This window comes from Tuber melanosporum, assembly GCF_000151645.1.
Source record: "Tuber melanosporum whole genome shotgun sequence assembly, scaffold_164, strain Mel28".
Classification (NCBI taxonomy): domain Eukaryota; kingdom Fungi; phylum Ascomycota; class Pezizomycetes; order Pezizales; family Tuberaceae; genus Tuber; species Tuber melanosporum.
Window position 1 is genome coordinate 70,382 of NW_003298824.1, and position 12,971 is coordinate 83,352.

At 49.4% G+C, this 12,971-nt stretch overlaps 3 protein-coding genes; 2 read left to right on the plus strand and 1 right to left on the minus strand.

Moving 5' to 3' along the window:
• Positions 1-2,182: 2,182 nt before the first annotated feature.
• GSTUM_00003296001 (uncharacterized protein) lies at positions 2,183-3,113 on the plus strand. XM_002836870.2 has 2 exons: positions 2,183-2,394; positions 2,442-3,113. The coding sequence occupies exons 1-2, from the start codon at positions 2,282-2,284 to the stop codon at positions 2,965-2,967; spliced, it is 639 nt and encodes a 212-aa protein (XP_002836916.1). The 5' UTR covers positions 2,183-2,281; the 3' UTR covers positions 2,968-3,113.
• Positions 3,114-3,749: 636 nt separating this feature from the next.
• On the minus strand, positions 3,750-4,847 carry GSTUM_00003297001 (uncharacterized protein). XM_002836871.2 has 1 exon: positions 3,750-4,847. Exon 1 carries the CDS (start codon positions 4,591-4,593, stop codon positions 4,198-4,200), a length of 396 nt encoding a protein of 131 aa, XP_002836917.1. The 5' UTR covers positions 4,594-4,847; the 3' UTR covers positions 3,750-4,197.
• A 648-nt stretch (positions 4,848-5,495) lies between these two features.
• On the plus strand, positions 5,496-6,844 carry GSTUM_00003299001 (uncharacterized protein). XM_002836872.2 has 3 exons: positions 5,496-5,999; positions 6,075-6,190; positions 6,252-6,844. Exons 1-3 carry the CDS (start codon positions 5,559-5,561, stop codon positions 6,694-6,696), a joined length of 1,002 nt encoding a protein of 333 aa, XP_002836918.1. The 5' UTR covers positions 5,496-5,558; the 3' UTR covers positions 6,697-6,844.
• The last annotated feature ends 6,127 nt before the right edge of the window (positions 6,845-12,971 follow it).

The window sequence follows — 12,971 nt, forward strand, 5'->3', positions numbered from 1 at the left end:
CCAAGAGGCTAAAAAGATGGCTGGTGTCATGGGGACAAAGAATACAACACACGCCCAATCCACCCAGACGAGCCCTATCCGGGATTGGTTGACCTAGACACACCCCGGCCAGCTGTCCGTAGCATACCCCTACGATGCCTGATAGCTAGCCAGCAGCGATCACTACCGACTGAAGCTCCCCCCCCTGCCCATGTGCTGCACTGTACACTAGTACTCTGCCAAATTAAGCACCGATGAAGTAGAAGGATTGTATAATAGAAAATGCGCACGACAGGACAGAATGCTCCGGGAAGTGGAACAGAATACGCTTCAACCCGACCGGGTGAGACGGGGTGCTCGCGGCGCAGTACACGAAATCCAGGTGCAGAATGGAACGATGAGCAGTGAACACAGAAGATTGTGTGGTTACCGGGAGGTAGAAATATTAGTGAGCGTTCTACCCCTTAAAACAAGAATAGAGCGCGAAGGAGGTCACTCCGCTCATAGGCAGTTTTGATTTCTCTCTTCGGAAATCCCGAACTCCTACCGAACTTTGTCCTAATTGGCACGCAGAAGCCCTTTTCTGCCGGATGTCCGAACCACCGATATCCCCCACTGCCTATCGCTCCTTCTCCGGTACATCACCCCGGACAAATTATCTTTACTCCTTTTTTGTCCGTTATAGTTGAGGAATATTTCTAGCCTCCGGGCGATTTGTCGTGGGTATAGGCACGTATTTCCGGGTGGATATAATGATTTTGTGCTAAAGCATATGACTTGCTCTATGAGTGCTTTCTCGTCGTCTCGCTCTGTATTAAATTTCCCACCTGCGATGCTAGCTAGTGCTTCTTTTATGAACTCTTTTAGTTGGATAAAGTGGTTTATCTTTGAAGTGCGGTGTAGATTCAAGTGGTGCGGAAGATTGTGTTGTCCTATGGGTGGTGTTTTCGCAGGTTGCCAATGATATGCCCAAATCCATCGCATCCAATGGGAAAGGTTGGTACAGCGATAGCGAGTCGTGGTCGATCGTTGAAGCTACATGAATATTCTAGGAGGTTTCGTTGCTCTATAGTCACGATGAGCTACGGAGAAAGTTACCCAAAACTGCCTTTCCTTTGCTGCCACGGGAGTGTGTATAAAAACAGAAAACATGCAAGGCGATACAAATGTAGATGAGATGATATACGGAAGGATCGATCAGGGTGCTTTTATTATGTTTTATATATACTCCAGCCTTTACCGTCAGTCTAGTTAGGGAAGGCAAGAAGAGAACGAAGTTTATAACTCTTTCCCACCCTTCCTACAAGTACCTCACAATTCTAAAATATCTTACTATCCCGCTCACTCTACCACTCCCCCATATATAGGTTACCCCCCAAGAATTCTTCCCCTGCCATTAACCATACTTTGACACAACCACCCTTGCACTTCCTAGCTCAAGTCACCCTCCCACTTCCTACCCCGGAATAGCAAGGGGCTCCTCTTTTTCTCCCCCCTCTTTCTTTTCGGCTATACTTTTTATGGACAGCGAGAGGTTCGAATCGACTCAAATAAAAGCTTTCACGCATTAAGTCTGTGACTTTTTTCCGGAAATAGATCCAGGTCAATTGCTATCATCATCTCTGCCCTCTCTCGGTATCAATTCCAACCAACGACCTCCTGGAATCACACCTGGAGGACATCATCCATGGTAGTTGTTAAATTTCACGGGCCTATTACCCGTTCAAATCCGAAGCAGACCGAGCGCGGGTTGACTCAAGAACAGGAGACCCAAGTAAGAGGTGGTGCTAGGAATATTCCTAGTAACAGGTAAATAAAAGCAATGGAGACTCGATTTTCCTCCCCACGTTACCTTTCCCAAACCCCACCCCCAATCCTACGGTCACTTGCCAAGGCGTTCGTAACAAGCTCTAGTTATCATCTCGTAAACCACAAATGTACGAAAATAGGTGTGGGTTACTCATGGTGTTATAGCGCGTTGTGTTGTTCTTCGAGCTATCATATTCGGGTATCCTACACAAACTCGCCGTTGGAACCCCATGCCACAATAGTCTTGCGACGAGTGACTTTCTATGACGACTCAGATCCGGTCCAACGTTAATCCGGTCTTGGCAACTAGGATGCCCCGCTGTTCCACGTCACACGCCGACCCAAACATCAACCCACACGATCGATCCATCCCACCCACCCACCCATCCACCCAGTATGTAGGTTATTCCACGTTTCCCCCTTCCTCAAAACTCCACCCCTTCTTCCTCTTTCTTGCACACCAAGTCACCTCGCCGCGCCAAACAATAAAACGATGGCTCCAAGACCTTACGAAAACAAATTCCGCGTCCGCCGTCCAAACCCTACCTCAACACCCGCAGTCTACGCAGTCCCCTCAGGCCCGCACCGCGGCGTTCATCTCCTCAGGTAACCCCCCGCCGGATCCTTCCTCCTCAAGCTAACCTAGAGGAAAGCAACGAGCCCCTCCCTTCCTCCATCCAATACATGTACCGCCACCCCATCAACGTCCACAAATCCCTCCTCACAATAGACCTGACCTCCACAACCACGGTTCCCAAGCGCTTCGACAGTATCGATGCAGCGCAACGGTATATCGACGCTGTTGATGAGAAGGGACAGGAGGCGAAGGAGGGGGATTTGCTGGCGGAGCAGTTGGCCCGTGGGTTGACCCTGGGAAGTGGGAGTGGGAGGAGGAGTGAACCAGTTTATAGAAGTTTGCCGGAGAGTGTGAAGGGGAGTGTTAGCGAGAGGGAGAGGAGGGTCGAGGTTCTTGATGGGATAGTGGGAAGCGGGAGAAGGGCAAGGAAGGTTGAGAAAGGGGGCTATAGTCGAAGTCACACCGGGGTTGGAGAACGTGGGGGCGCGGCTGCTCCGGGTGGAAGAGTGGAGAGCTGGAGGAGGGGAGTCGAGGAGAGGTTTGCCGCTCTCAGGATTTGCGCAGGGGTTGCGGCGGGTAGGGACGATATGATCGATGAGTAAAGCGGGCTATTGTTGATACCGATATGGGTTGATTCCAACCCATTTCCTTTCCATCTGTTTTCCCCAGAGCGTTCTGTGATCAGTTGGCTAGCGTATAGATGTACATCGAGTGCGTTGTTTCCTAGCACCATGAGATTTCTTTATTCATCTTTTTCCTTTCCTATCTTTCCCTTCCCTTCCCTCCTCTCCTTTTAAGTGGGCTGTCCTTTGCGATATTTGCTGGCGTATGGAGTCCGTGGGGATGTTTCGGGTGTCTAGCGATTATATTATGTAAGAACGATCAGCCAACAAGATATCGGTACAGTATCATAATACGGTACAAGTAAGAGCAACCATTTAATCCTTTAACCACCTAGGACGCTGCACCCACGGAAAAGGGGCTTCACCCGAAAGATTGATGTAGATGTCACGACGAAGGCTATTACCCTACCTAACTTTGCAGCTCTTACCGTCTGAGATGTACCGATCATCACCGACACTAGGGGGTTTATTCTGAAATGAATATATAACCACGACAGCATCACGAATGCTAGTAAGAACAGTGGTTTCACTGTAATGCCCGGTGATTTGAGGGTCACAGCCAGTAACGGAAAAAGGGGAGGATATGTCTAACACAATGTGGTAGTGAAGGCCATAAGGCCCCCCCACGAGGGGATCAAGCCGTCCTTTCACCTCTTTCCCTCTAGCAACGGAGAAAACGATAAGTTAGACTATAGTTATGGTGAACAGGGATCACCGGAGAATAGTTTATCCATTGCGGTAAACCCCCCCCCTTGAGGCACTACTTCACAATGACCAAATTGACATTCCCTACTCCCGCGCAAATCATCACGTCATAACATATCATACGGCTAAGTCAGAAACCATCACCGTCAAATATCAGGAATATATATAATACCACAATCCAGAAGCTCCTACGCAGTGAATTGATACAGATCCCCCCGGCGATACCAAAGCGCGAAAACCAACCCCGCCCAACATGGTAGTATTCGATAAACCCGCCGAGACAAATAACACAACCCCAACCGTAACCCGCCAATGGATCCTCCATCAATACCCCCAAAGAACCCACCCAATCTCGGGTGCCTTCAAGCTGATCGAGAGGCCAATCTACCCCTCCACGGCGCCGGACAAATCCGCCAACAAGATCCTCCTGAAGATACTCTGGTTCTCGAACGACCCTGCGCAGCGCACCTGGATCAGCGACACGAGCCCGGACAGATTATACACCTATCCCGTGAGGGAGGGTGACGTGATGAGCGCGACGGCGATCGGCGAAGTGATCGAGAGTTCCCACCCGGAGCACAGAAAGGGCGACCTAGTCCGCGGGGCCTTCGGCTGGAGCGAGTACGTCCTCGTCGACACGGACTCGCCCAGCGACTGGCAACTGGTGAAGATCCCGCCGAAGACCAACCCCGCGGACTTCATGGCCATGGGTGGCACTGCGCTAACGGCGTACTTCGGCCTGCTGAGCGTCGGCGCCGCCTCCTCCTTCTCCGACAAGACCATCGTGGTTTCTGCCGCCGCCGCAGCGATCGGTTCCATCGTAGTGCAGATCGCGAAGAACGTCCTCGGCGTCAAGCGGGTCGTCGGGATCGCCGGCAGCGAGGAGCAGTGCAACGTCATCAGGGAGGAGTGCGGCGCCGATATCGCGCTGAATTATAAGAGCCCCAACTTCCGTCAGGAGTTCGAGGAGGCGACGCCGGAGTATGTCGACATCTACTTTGACAACACGGGTGGCGAGGCGCTGGAGTTGAGCTTGCGCAGGATCGCGAGGAACGGGAGGGTCGTTGCTTGTGGGGCCATCTTCCGCTATGATTCTTGTGGGGAGGAGATGGTTCTTAGCGCCAAGGCTTGGACGAATATTGTCTGTTTCTCCCTTTTTTTTTTCTTTTTTTTTTTTTTGCACTCTGGGGCGGGCGACTGCTAACAGTGATGATGATGTCTAGATACTCATGAAAGCTCGAGTGGAGGGCTTTGTCGTCACGGAGTTTGAGGATAGATTCCCAGAAGCGCGGGAACAGATGTTCCAATGGGTAAGGCAGGGCAAGGTTCGCCCCCTAAAGACCGTTTGGAGGGCAAAGTTCGAAGAGTTACCCGAAGGGATGGTCAAATTGTTGAAGGGAGAGCATGTTGGAAAGTTGGTCACGGAGATTACCACGGAGTAGCTTGAAATAGATTTTTCGTGTTATGCTATACCTGATGATCCACGATTGTATCATACCGGGAGTACCCGTATTGTAGTACCGTATTATTATCTTGGGGGTTTTTAGGCTTCAAAATCAACCAATCGTAGCCTCGATTAATCATGTGAGCGGTTTTGGGCTCTGATTGGTCAGATGTATGATAAAGACGGAATCGTACAGCTTGTGCCGGACACCTTCAAGCTTCTCACCCGTTGTGCTGCCTTGTGCAACCTGCCGGAGGACCCTTGCTCCGATCCTCGACCAAGGCCCCCACCTTTGAGCCGCACGCATGCAAGGCGGCCATGTATAACCCCAATCCACCACTTCATAAGCCGCGATGCTCTAACTCCAACCCAATCCTCACCAACACACTCTACACATCACAGAACTCGCCCATAGTTCACGATGCCCAGTCTGATGCTAACAGTAGCCCAATTTGCCACCTCTAACACCCTAGCGGAAAGCCTCTCGAGGCTCAAGGAAATAACCACAACCGCTGCCAGCGCGGGCACAAACCTCATCCTCTTCCCGGAAGCCTTCCTGGGGGGGTACCCGCGCACCAGCACCTTTGGAGCGAGAGTAGGCTCCCGGACAAATACGGGTAGAATTCAGTATCACGAGTACTGGACACAAGCCGTCGACCTGGGTGATACCCACCCGGACGGACTAGGCGTGTACGATACGCCCGGAGACGGCACGCGCGGGTTCTTGGAACACGTCGCGAAGGATACGGGGGTATTTTTGGTGGTTGGCGTGGTGGAGAAAGTTGGTGCTACGCTGTTTTGCTCGGTTGTGTTCGTGTGTCCGAGGAGTGGGGTTGTGGGGAAGAGAAGGAAGGTTATGCCGGTCAGTTTCTGCCTCTTACTGGTGAGCGCCTGGGTAGGGTTGGCACAGCGCTGATCAGACGAGAGGGGAAATCAGACCGGGACGGAAAGAGTAGTTTGGGGCATTGGATCTCCAAAAACCTTGAAAGCTATTAAAACCGAGATTGCCGGTCAGAAGGTTACTCTTGGTGCGGCGATTTGCTGGGAGAATTAGTATTGCCCCCTCCCCTCCCCCTCTTCCTCCCCCACATGTGCCTAATAATTACTACACCAGCATGCCCCTCTTACGCGCAACCCTCTACACACAAAACACCAGTATATACCTCGCGCCCACCGCCGACGCCCGCGAATCCTGTATCTCAACAATGAGGCACATAGCCCTAGAAGGGCGATGCTATGTGCTCGGGTGCAACCAATTTGTGACGAACCACACGCTTCCACCGTTCGCGGACGATATGGCTAGCGCGGCGTGCAGCGAGGAGGAGGAGGGGGAGACACCGGCAGAAGCGGTTCTATGTAATGGTGGGTCTGTAGTGTTTGGCCCCATGGGGGAGGTGCTTGCAGGGCCCCTGTGGGGACAGGAGGGCACGTTGAGTGTTGTAGTCGAAGATTTAGAGAGAGAGGTAGTGAAGGCAAAGATGGACTTTGATGGCGGGTTTGCGGGGCATTATTCCCGGTGGGATGCATTTAGGTTGGAGGTTATGGGGTTGGAGCTGTGAGTGAGATGGGGGTGGTCAACCCTAGGAGAAAATCTCCCCATTCTGGCAGGCGTGTATCATACCAATCTGCTCTTATCTTATCTATCATACCGATGGCAAGATATGTTAAGGACAATAAAAAAATCAGATATTTATTTTTTCTATCACATTAAATTTTTGTATGCCATTTTTTTAAGTCACCAACTAACTCAGGCCTAGAAGACTTATGAGTTATATGCGATAAAATGGAGAAAAGAAAAATTTACTTCCAATTCCGGTCGCGACTGATTTTTCTTTGTGATTGTGGAGCACCGGCAGATGAATTTCAGCCATGTTACAGTCTTGTATTGTTGACCGGCAGTGCACTGGCTGGTCCTGAATATTGCTCACCTATCAAGTAACTGTTATTGTGATAGTACCTAATTTATTGCCAAATTGTCTGCCTTCTAAATCGGAACTTGAAAGAGGAATTAAGATATCAACTTCTCTGACCCCCTCCCCCCCGCATTGCCAGTAAGAAAGTTTTTTTGGTTTTATTGAATTATAAACACGCGGTATTCCGGGTTTCTGCTCTCAAAACTATTATGATTCTAAAGTAACAGCCAATTAAATTTTCCTGGCACAATTTCATATCAGACCTTTTCTCAACTGGGCTTAAATCTTTAGCCGAATAGATAAGACCAGATTGGTACGCGGCTGCCAAAATGAGATATTTGCTCCTAGGTTGGGGGAGGGATGGTTGTGTTGGTCCAGGACGACGGAAGCGGTAGAACTGATATCATTGCAACATCCTTCCTAAATCACAAGAGGGGCATAATAATGTTATTACGGTATCTCATAAACAAAAAACCTCTCAGTAGTCCGTGATTGGGCGGGTAAAATGAAGTGCTCCGACTGGTTATTGTGATAAATTTCCGTTTGGGAATAATTATTTCCGCATATCCGAATTTGCGTCGAGCTACTATATTATAATTCTGACAGCGAAAGGTAATTAGTATGATATTGTGATGGAAAGTTATGTAGCTTGAAGTGGAAAAATTACTTAATAAATAGTAAACACAGAACAGTCATTAGGATATCTCAGATCTTCTATCATGTCCCAAATCAGATGTTTGCTTCGGGTCCTTTTTTTTTTCTTTTTCGGCGAGGGACTTGGTCGTGAGTTGGAGTATCATACCTGCCACACAGAATCCTTTCTTCTATGATATCATAATATTTTTCATGCCAAGTATTAATATCTTCAACCTCGCCATCACGTTTCTACTTGTTCCGCTGTCCCGCTGCTACCACTCTAGCAGAGTATTTTTTGCATTAGAAAGTGGATTTCCCATAGCATAATCAGGGTCTTCCAACTGCTTGGTGTTATGTAGGGATGTGCGCGTTGTGGACTAAGTTTGCATTCCTATCATACATGTTCGATGCTTTCCCGGCTTGTGGGCGGATTTGCTGGCACTGTTTGTTTCCTCGAATCGGGGTGGTCGTTTTTCCCCTTCCCTTTCTCCTTTTCCTTTTTAACTAACCGATAAAACCGTCTTCCGGACTTGTGCTATTCCCACCCCCGAATCTCGTAACATGCTGGATAGAGTGGAAATTAGACACAACTCGAATTCCAGGGCTGTATCTGCCAATACCACTTTCTAGAGTCGCTGCGATGGTAACGTTTCATGGTGAGCAACTTAGTCTCGGCTACGGTCTCCGACTGGGTGTGGAGATTAGGCATGGTCTATTACTCGGCTCTGCAGTGGGAAGGTGTCCGATAAGATGTGAAAGGTAAGAATTCCGATGCCCCTGGTGAGGGGGTTGTCTGCACATATACTAATACCGGGGAAATCTAGAATTGGAACGAATGTAAAAGCGAAGAAAGAAAGAGAAAGGGGGGGTAACTCCCCGGTGAGTGGGTGTGTTATATAAAGGAATGAAAGCGGGGGGGATTAAAGGAAATATAGAAGAAAGAGATTATAAGAAAGACACCAGAGGCTAGGCGCGTCTAGTAGGGACTCACGGCCTGCTGGAAACGCTGAAAACCGAGTATCCGCTCTTACTAAAACCCCACTTCGAGTGACACTCTATGACCCATGCGTCACTCTCCTATCCATCGGCCTATCTCTATACCTTGCTTCCTCTCCCCTTGTGGTTCTGTTCAGCAGAGCCTAGCGAAATCACCAAGTGCCCAACAGACAACAAGAGTTTTCGTAACTACGGGACTTATAAATACTTACCTCTTGCTTTGGAACTTCTCCCAACATGAGAGGCTTTACTTGTAACGGCGTTTATGATTGACACGGGGTAGGGGAGCTGACACTACTTTACTCTCCCAGTTCTCTCCAACCGCCGTGTCGTAGCCCCCAAAGGCGCGCGCCGCCGGATTCGGGTAGTTAGAAAAAGCTTACGCCATACCACTGTATCGGAGGTGACGCCTTTCTTTTCCGTTAGCCCAAGAAAGACAGCTTACGCATTTACGATAAGCGAGATAGAAGTCGAAGGGATAGAGAGGGTATATATGTCCATCATTAAATTCCCAGACACACGCGGGTGGATTCGACAACTCAAACAACCTACAAGCAGTGTTGAAAATGGCAGTTAAGTACCCGTAGCTCAGACTGGAGGCTACAGTGGTGTGCGTACCTCTCAGATGAGGACGCGTAAGCAGTGAAAAGTTTTCACCTTATTTCTTTCCTATTTCTTTTCTTTTCTTTTCTTCTCAACCTTCTCAACCCTCAAGTCGACAACGAACTCCACTCCACACCTCTTGTATGAAACTCTCCTCACTCCTTGTTCTCTACTCTTCACACACATACAATACAAGGTTCCCTCATTACCATTAGAGCCAACTCAGTCTGCTGCGTAAAACCCACCTTTCAGTCATTACTGGTGCAACGACAACCGGTTTTATCCTGTCTGTCGTCCTCAATTTCCAACAAGCAGAGAGAAGCGAGTACCGAGTGACCGAGTGTGACCAATATGAGTTTCCCGAGGAGGGTGCAAAAACCCTGCCGAGCGTAATAAAGACCGGCGCGAGGCCGATACTAGCCCCCCCGCTCATTGCCCTTGAAATTTTTAGGAAATTCCAGAAGACTTGTCTGGGGTTTGTGATAGGGAGGCCCAAGAACTCTGCGCACGTTACGGGTTGACGAAGACGAACAACTCGTGAGCAAAGTCACGTGGTTTGGCCATGGTTAGCCTTTCATTCCACGGGTATACAGTCCAGGGGTTCTCCTCCCGGGCAGTGATTGAATATTTGAACCCACCCCTCTCCTTGTCCACTTCTCCCTCGTTTCTATCAGTCGTGCAATGAAGTATGGTCATACTTCATTGCAACAACTGGACGGATGACCTCGGACAGACACATGCTCCCCAATGTCGTACATAGGACAGCGTAGACACGGTATCCACCGCCCATGGCCCATGACCACTCACTAAACGCTACCGTGGGGGGTAGCCGTCTATAACTTAAGCCTTTACTACATATTTCCCACTTGAGAGTGATTTCCGATGACTGCATGGGACGCTAGAGCCCGGACATTTTCTCCCTCCACCTTCCTACTCTCGCCGAAACAATTCATCCCGAGCATGATACTTACCCGTCAGTTATTTCCATCACATGATCCAACACAATTTATCCCGATCCCACAGAACCCGGGAGGGCCTTTTCTGACAGCCGAGGTAAAGGGATAGCCTGACATTATCGACCCCGCATTCCCACCGTATGTGTACCTGGACTTATGCAACCTGCGCCCCGCAAGACCGGTTACTGGACATCTGGCATGTTACGAGTACTTTCGAATCACCCTCAGTGCATACCCCGCGGGTGAGCTTAACCCACAACCGTCATGGCGTCTCACACGTCTTGGCGAGAGACAGGACAAATGGGACATGTGCTAATGAGACGTACAGTACGAGTAGAATGTCATACCCGGTACACCGGTAACTTGTTGAAGTTGTTTCGTATCATGATGGTATCAGCCTTAGCCGCTCCTGGGTTACCCATGCCTAATGTAAGGACCGGAATAATTGGGAATGACGCAAGGACGCCCAGAATTCCCCCCTTTGGGTTGAAGGAGAAAGCACAGCTACAGTAAAAGACTATTTCGGCCCTCAGTTGAGGCGAGCGAAAAAGGGAAATACAACAGGCTTTACTGGGGGAGGCAATCCAATCATCATAACGAGGCTCTCAATTATTCCGGTAGGATCCAGCCTAACTCTTGCGCCACGGAGTGAGGGATTACATAACGTGACAAAATAGTATTAGTAAAGGATACAGTACCCGGAGAACGGTGGCTGGAAGATTGTGAGCAAAGTTTGGCGTCAATAGGGTGGATCACCCTCGTGCATATTTGCTTTGCTTGAATTCGGCTTCTGGTTTGAACGCCTGGTCAAAGCACAAATGATGCGACCGCTGAAACAAGTTGTGATGCAGAGAACTGGCTCGAGCCATGCGGCACGAACACTACAAGCACATTTCATCTTTAGGTTCTGCAGTTGGGTATCCACATCCACAATATCTCGTTCCCGGCACCGGCCGGTACTTTAGAGGCGGCAAAAGCTTCCCCGCACCCCGCCACCCGTCATCCCCGATACGATAGCAAGAGCCGTCACCTTAAGCTTATCCTAACCCCCGCTCGGGGTTAGGGTTTGAGCGCCGAGTCAGATGATTCTTGGACGAGAATGGCAAAGACCGATAAATTCCTGCAGTACGTATCCATAATCCCGCCGCTGAAGGGAATTACAGTACTCGTACATTCTTAGGATGGACGGAGAAGTAGGTTAAACTCGTTGGGCGATGTCCATCCGTCAGTTGCGGGAATAACTCTATCGGAAACACTTTGCCACAATATTGTATAGCGTGCCGTGCTCACGCGATTTTTTTGGTCAGGACACTGCCGGTATTCTGATAAAGCCCACGCGCCCGTCCCTTTTCGTGGGGTGACGGCTCAAACGGCGGGTCGTCGAAGGGATTCGCCTCCTTGTCAGATGGCTACCGCATCTCATGAGGATGAACCACAGGACTTACAAACGAAATATTGAGGCTTGGGCGGCGGGTTTCCCAGCGGGATACCCCGATGGCACGAGATTGGCCCTGATGGCAAAAATTTTGGGTATGCTGATGAGCGTATCATACATGAGAGCTTATTTTGGGTATGTAGGCACGGTAGCTGAGATCGGGGAAATTCGGGCGTTTGCTGGTCATCCGGTGATTAAAAAAGGCAATTACTTGAGTATTATGTGTTCCAGGTATTAATATTTACTACAGTAACATATCGCTCACAGCGAGTTTCGCTGTATTGTGCTCTGCTTGGCCCGGAGAAATAGAGGGCCTGGGTGAGCACGAAGCCGGTATCGGAGCTTCGCGACGTTAAAATTAATTGCGAAGAGTTGAGCCGCAAGCTACCGGTATTACTGGGGTACCGTTCCCCTCATGCTAATAGAAGTCGGACCACCAGTAGCCCACCATGGCCTGATAGCCCCCTCCACGCTCGCACGCGGCGGGATGCAAGGGCCGACATGTCATCCACTCTTGACGCATAAATTAGATGAGAAATTTGGCGGACCAAAGGAAACACTTCTCCAGACTACATGCACTATGATCTGACGCCTCGAGCAAGTCACAAAGCCTTCCTAATAACCATCCATAATTCCCCGGATAGTATACAGTACTTTTCCGGCATGCATACCTGTAAAAAGATTTGATTTAAGGCACCTACGTACGAGTACGTATTATTTATATGATGATACTAGTACCGGGCATATGGAAAGTCGGCTGAAGGCTCACACTACTAAACCTAGCTTAGGTAACCGAGCTGTCCAAGGACCTCTGCCGGCAAGCTAAAAAAGGACTCTGTTTGGATACGTACAGTACAAGCCTTCCGTTCAGTTTTGCGACCGCTTCAAATGATGGTCAAACGAAAGGAAACGGTCGGTTTATGGGGCGACGGAACGGAGCCGTTGCATTGAAAAAGAGCCTCATAAGAAAGAAAGAAAGAAAAAAAACTTGAGGAGCACACGGCGAAAAGTCTTGGCATGACAGTTTGCTCCCTTTCACACACTAACAATATCGGCAAAAGCCTCTATCATGATGGTTTGCTCCCTTTCACTTCAATTTTTGGTATCTGAAACTTCTCTCCAAATTCCCGGTTCAAAGTTCATTTTCCTCCGTGCAATATCTCGTGATTAATCCGAAGCGTTAGTATACCCGTTTGTAAAAAAAGTCCCACCTATCATTTGATACCAATTCGAAAAGTCCAACACTGTCACCAATTCGCCAAGATAAGCGCCGCGGCAACTCCTCTCCAAAGCGC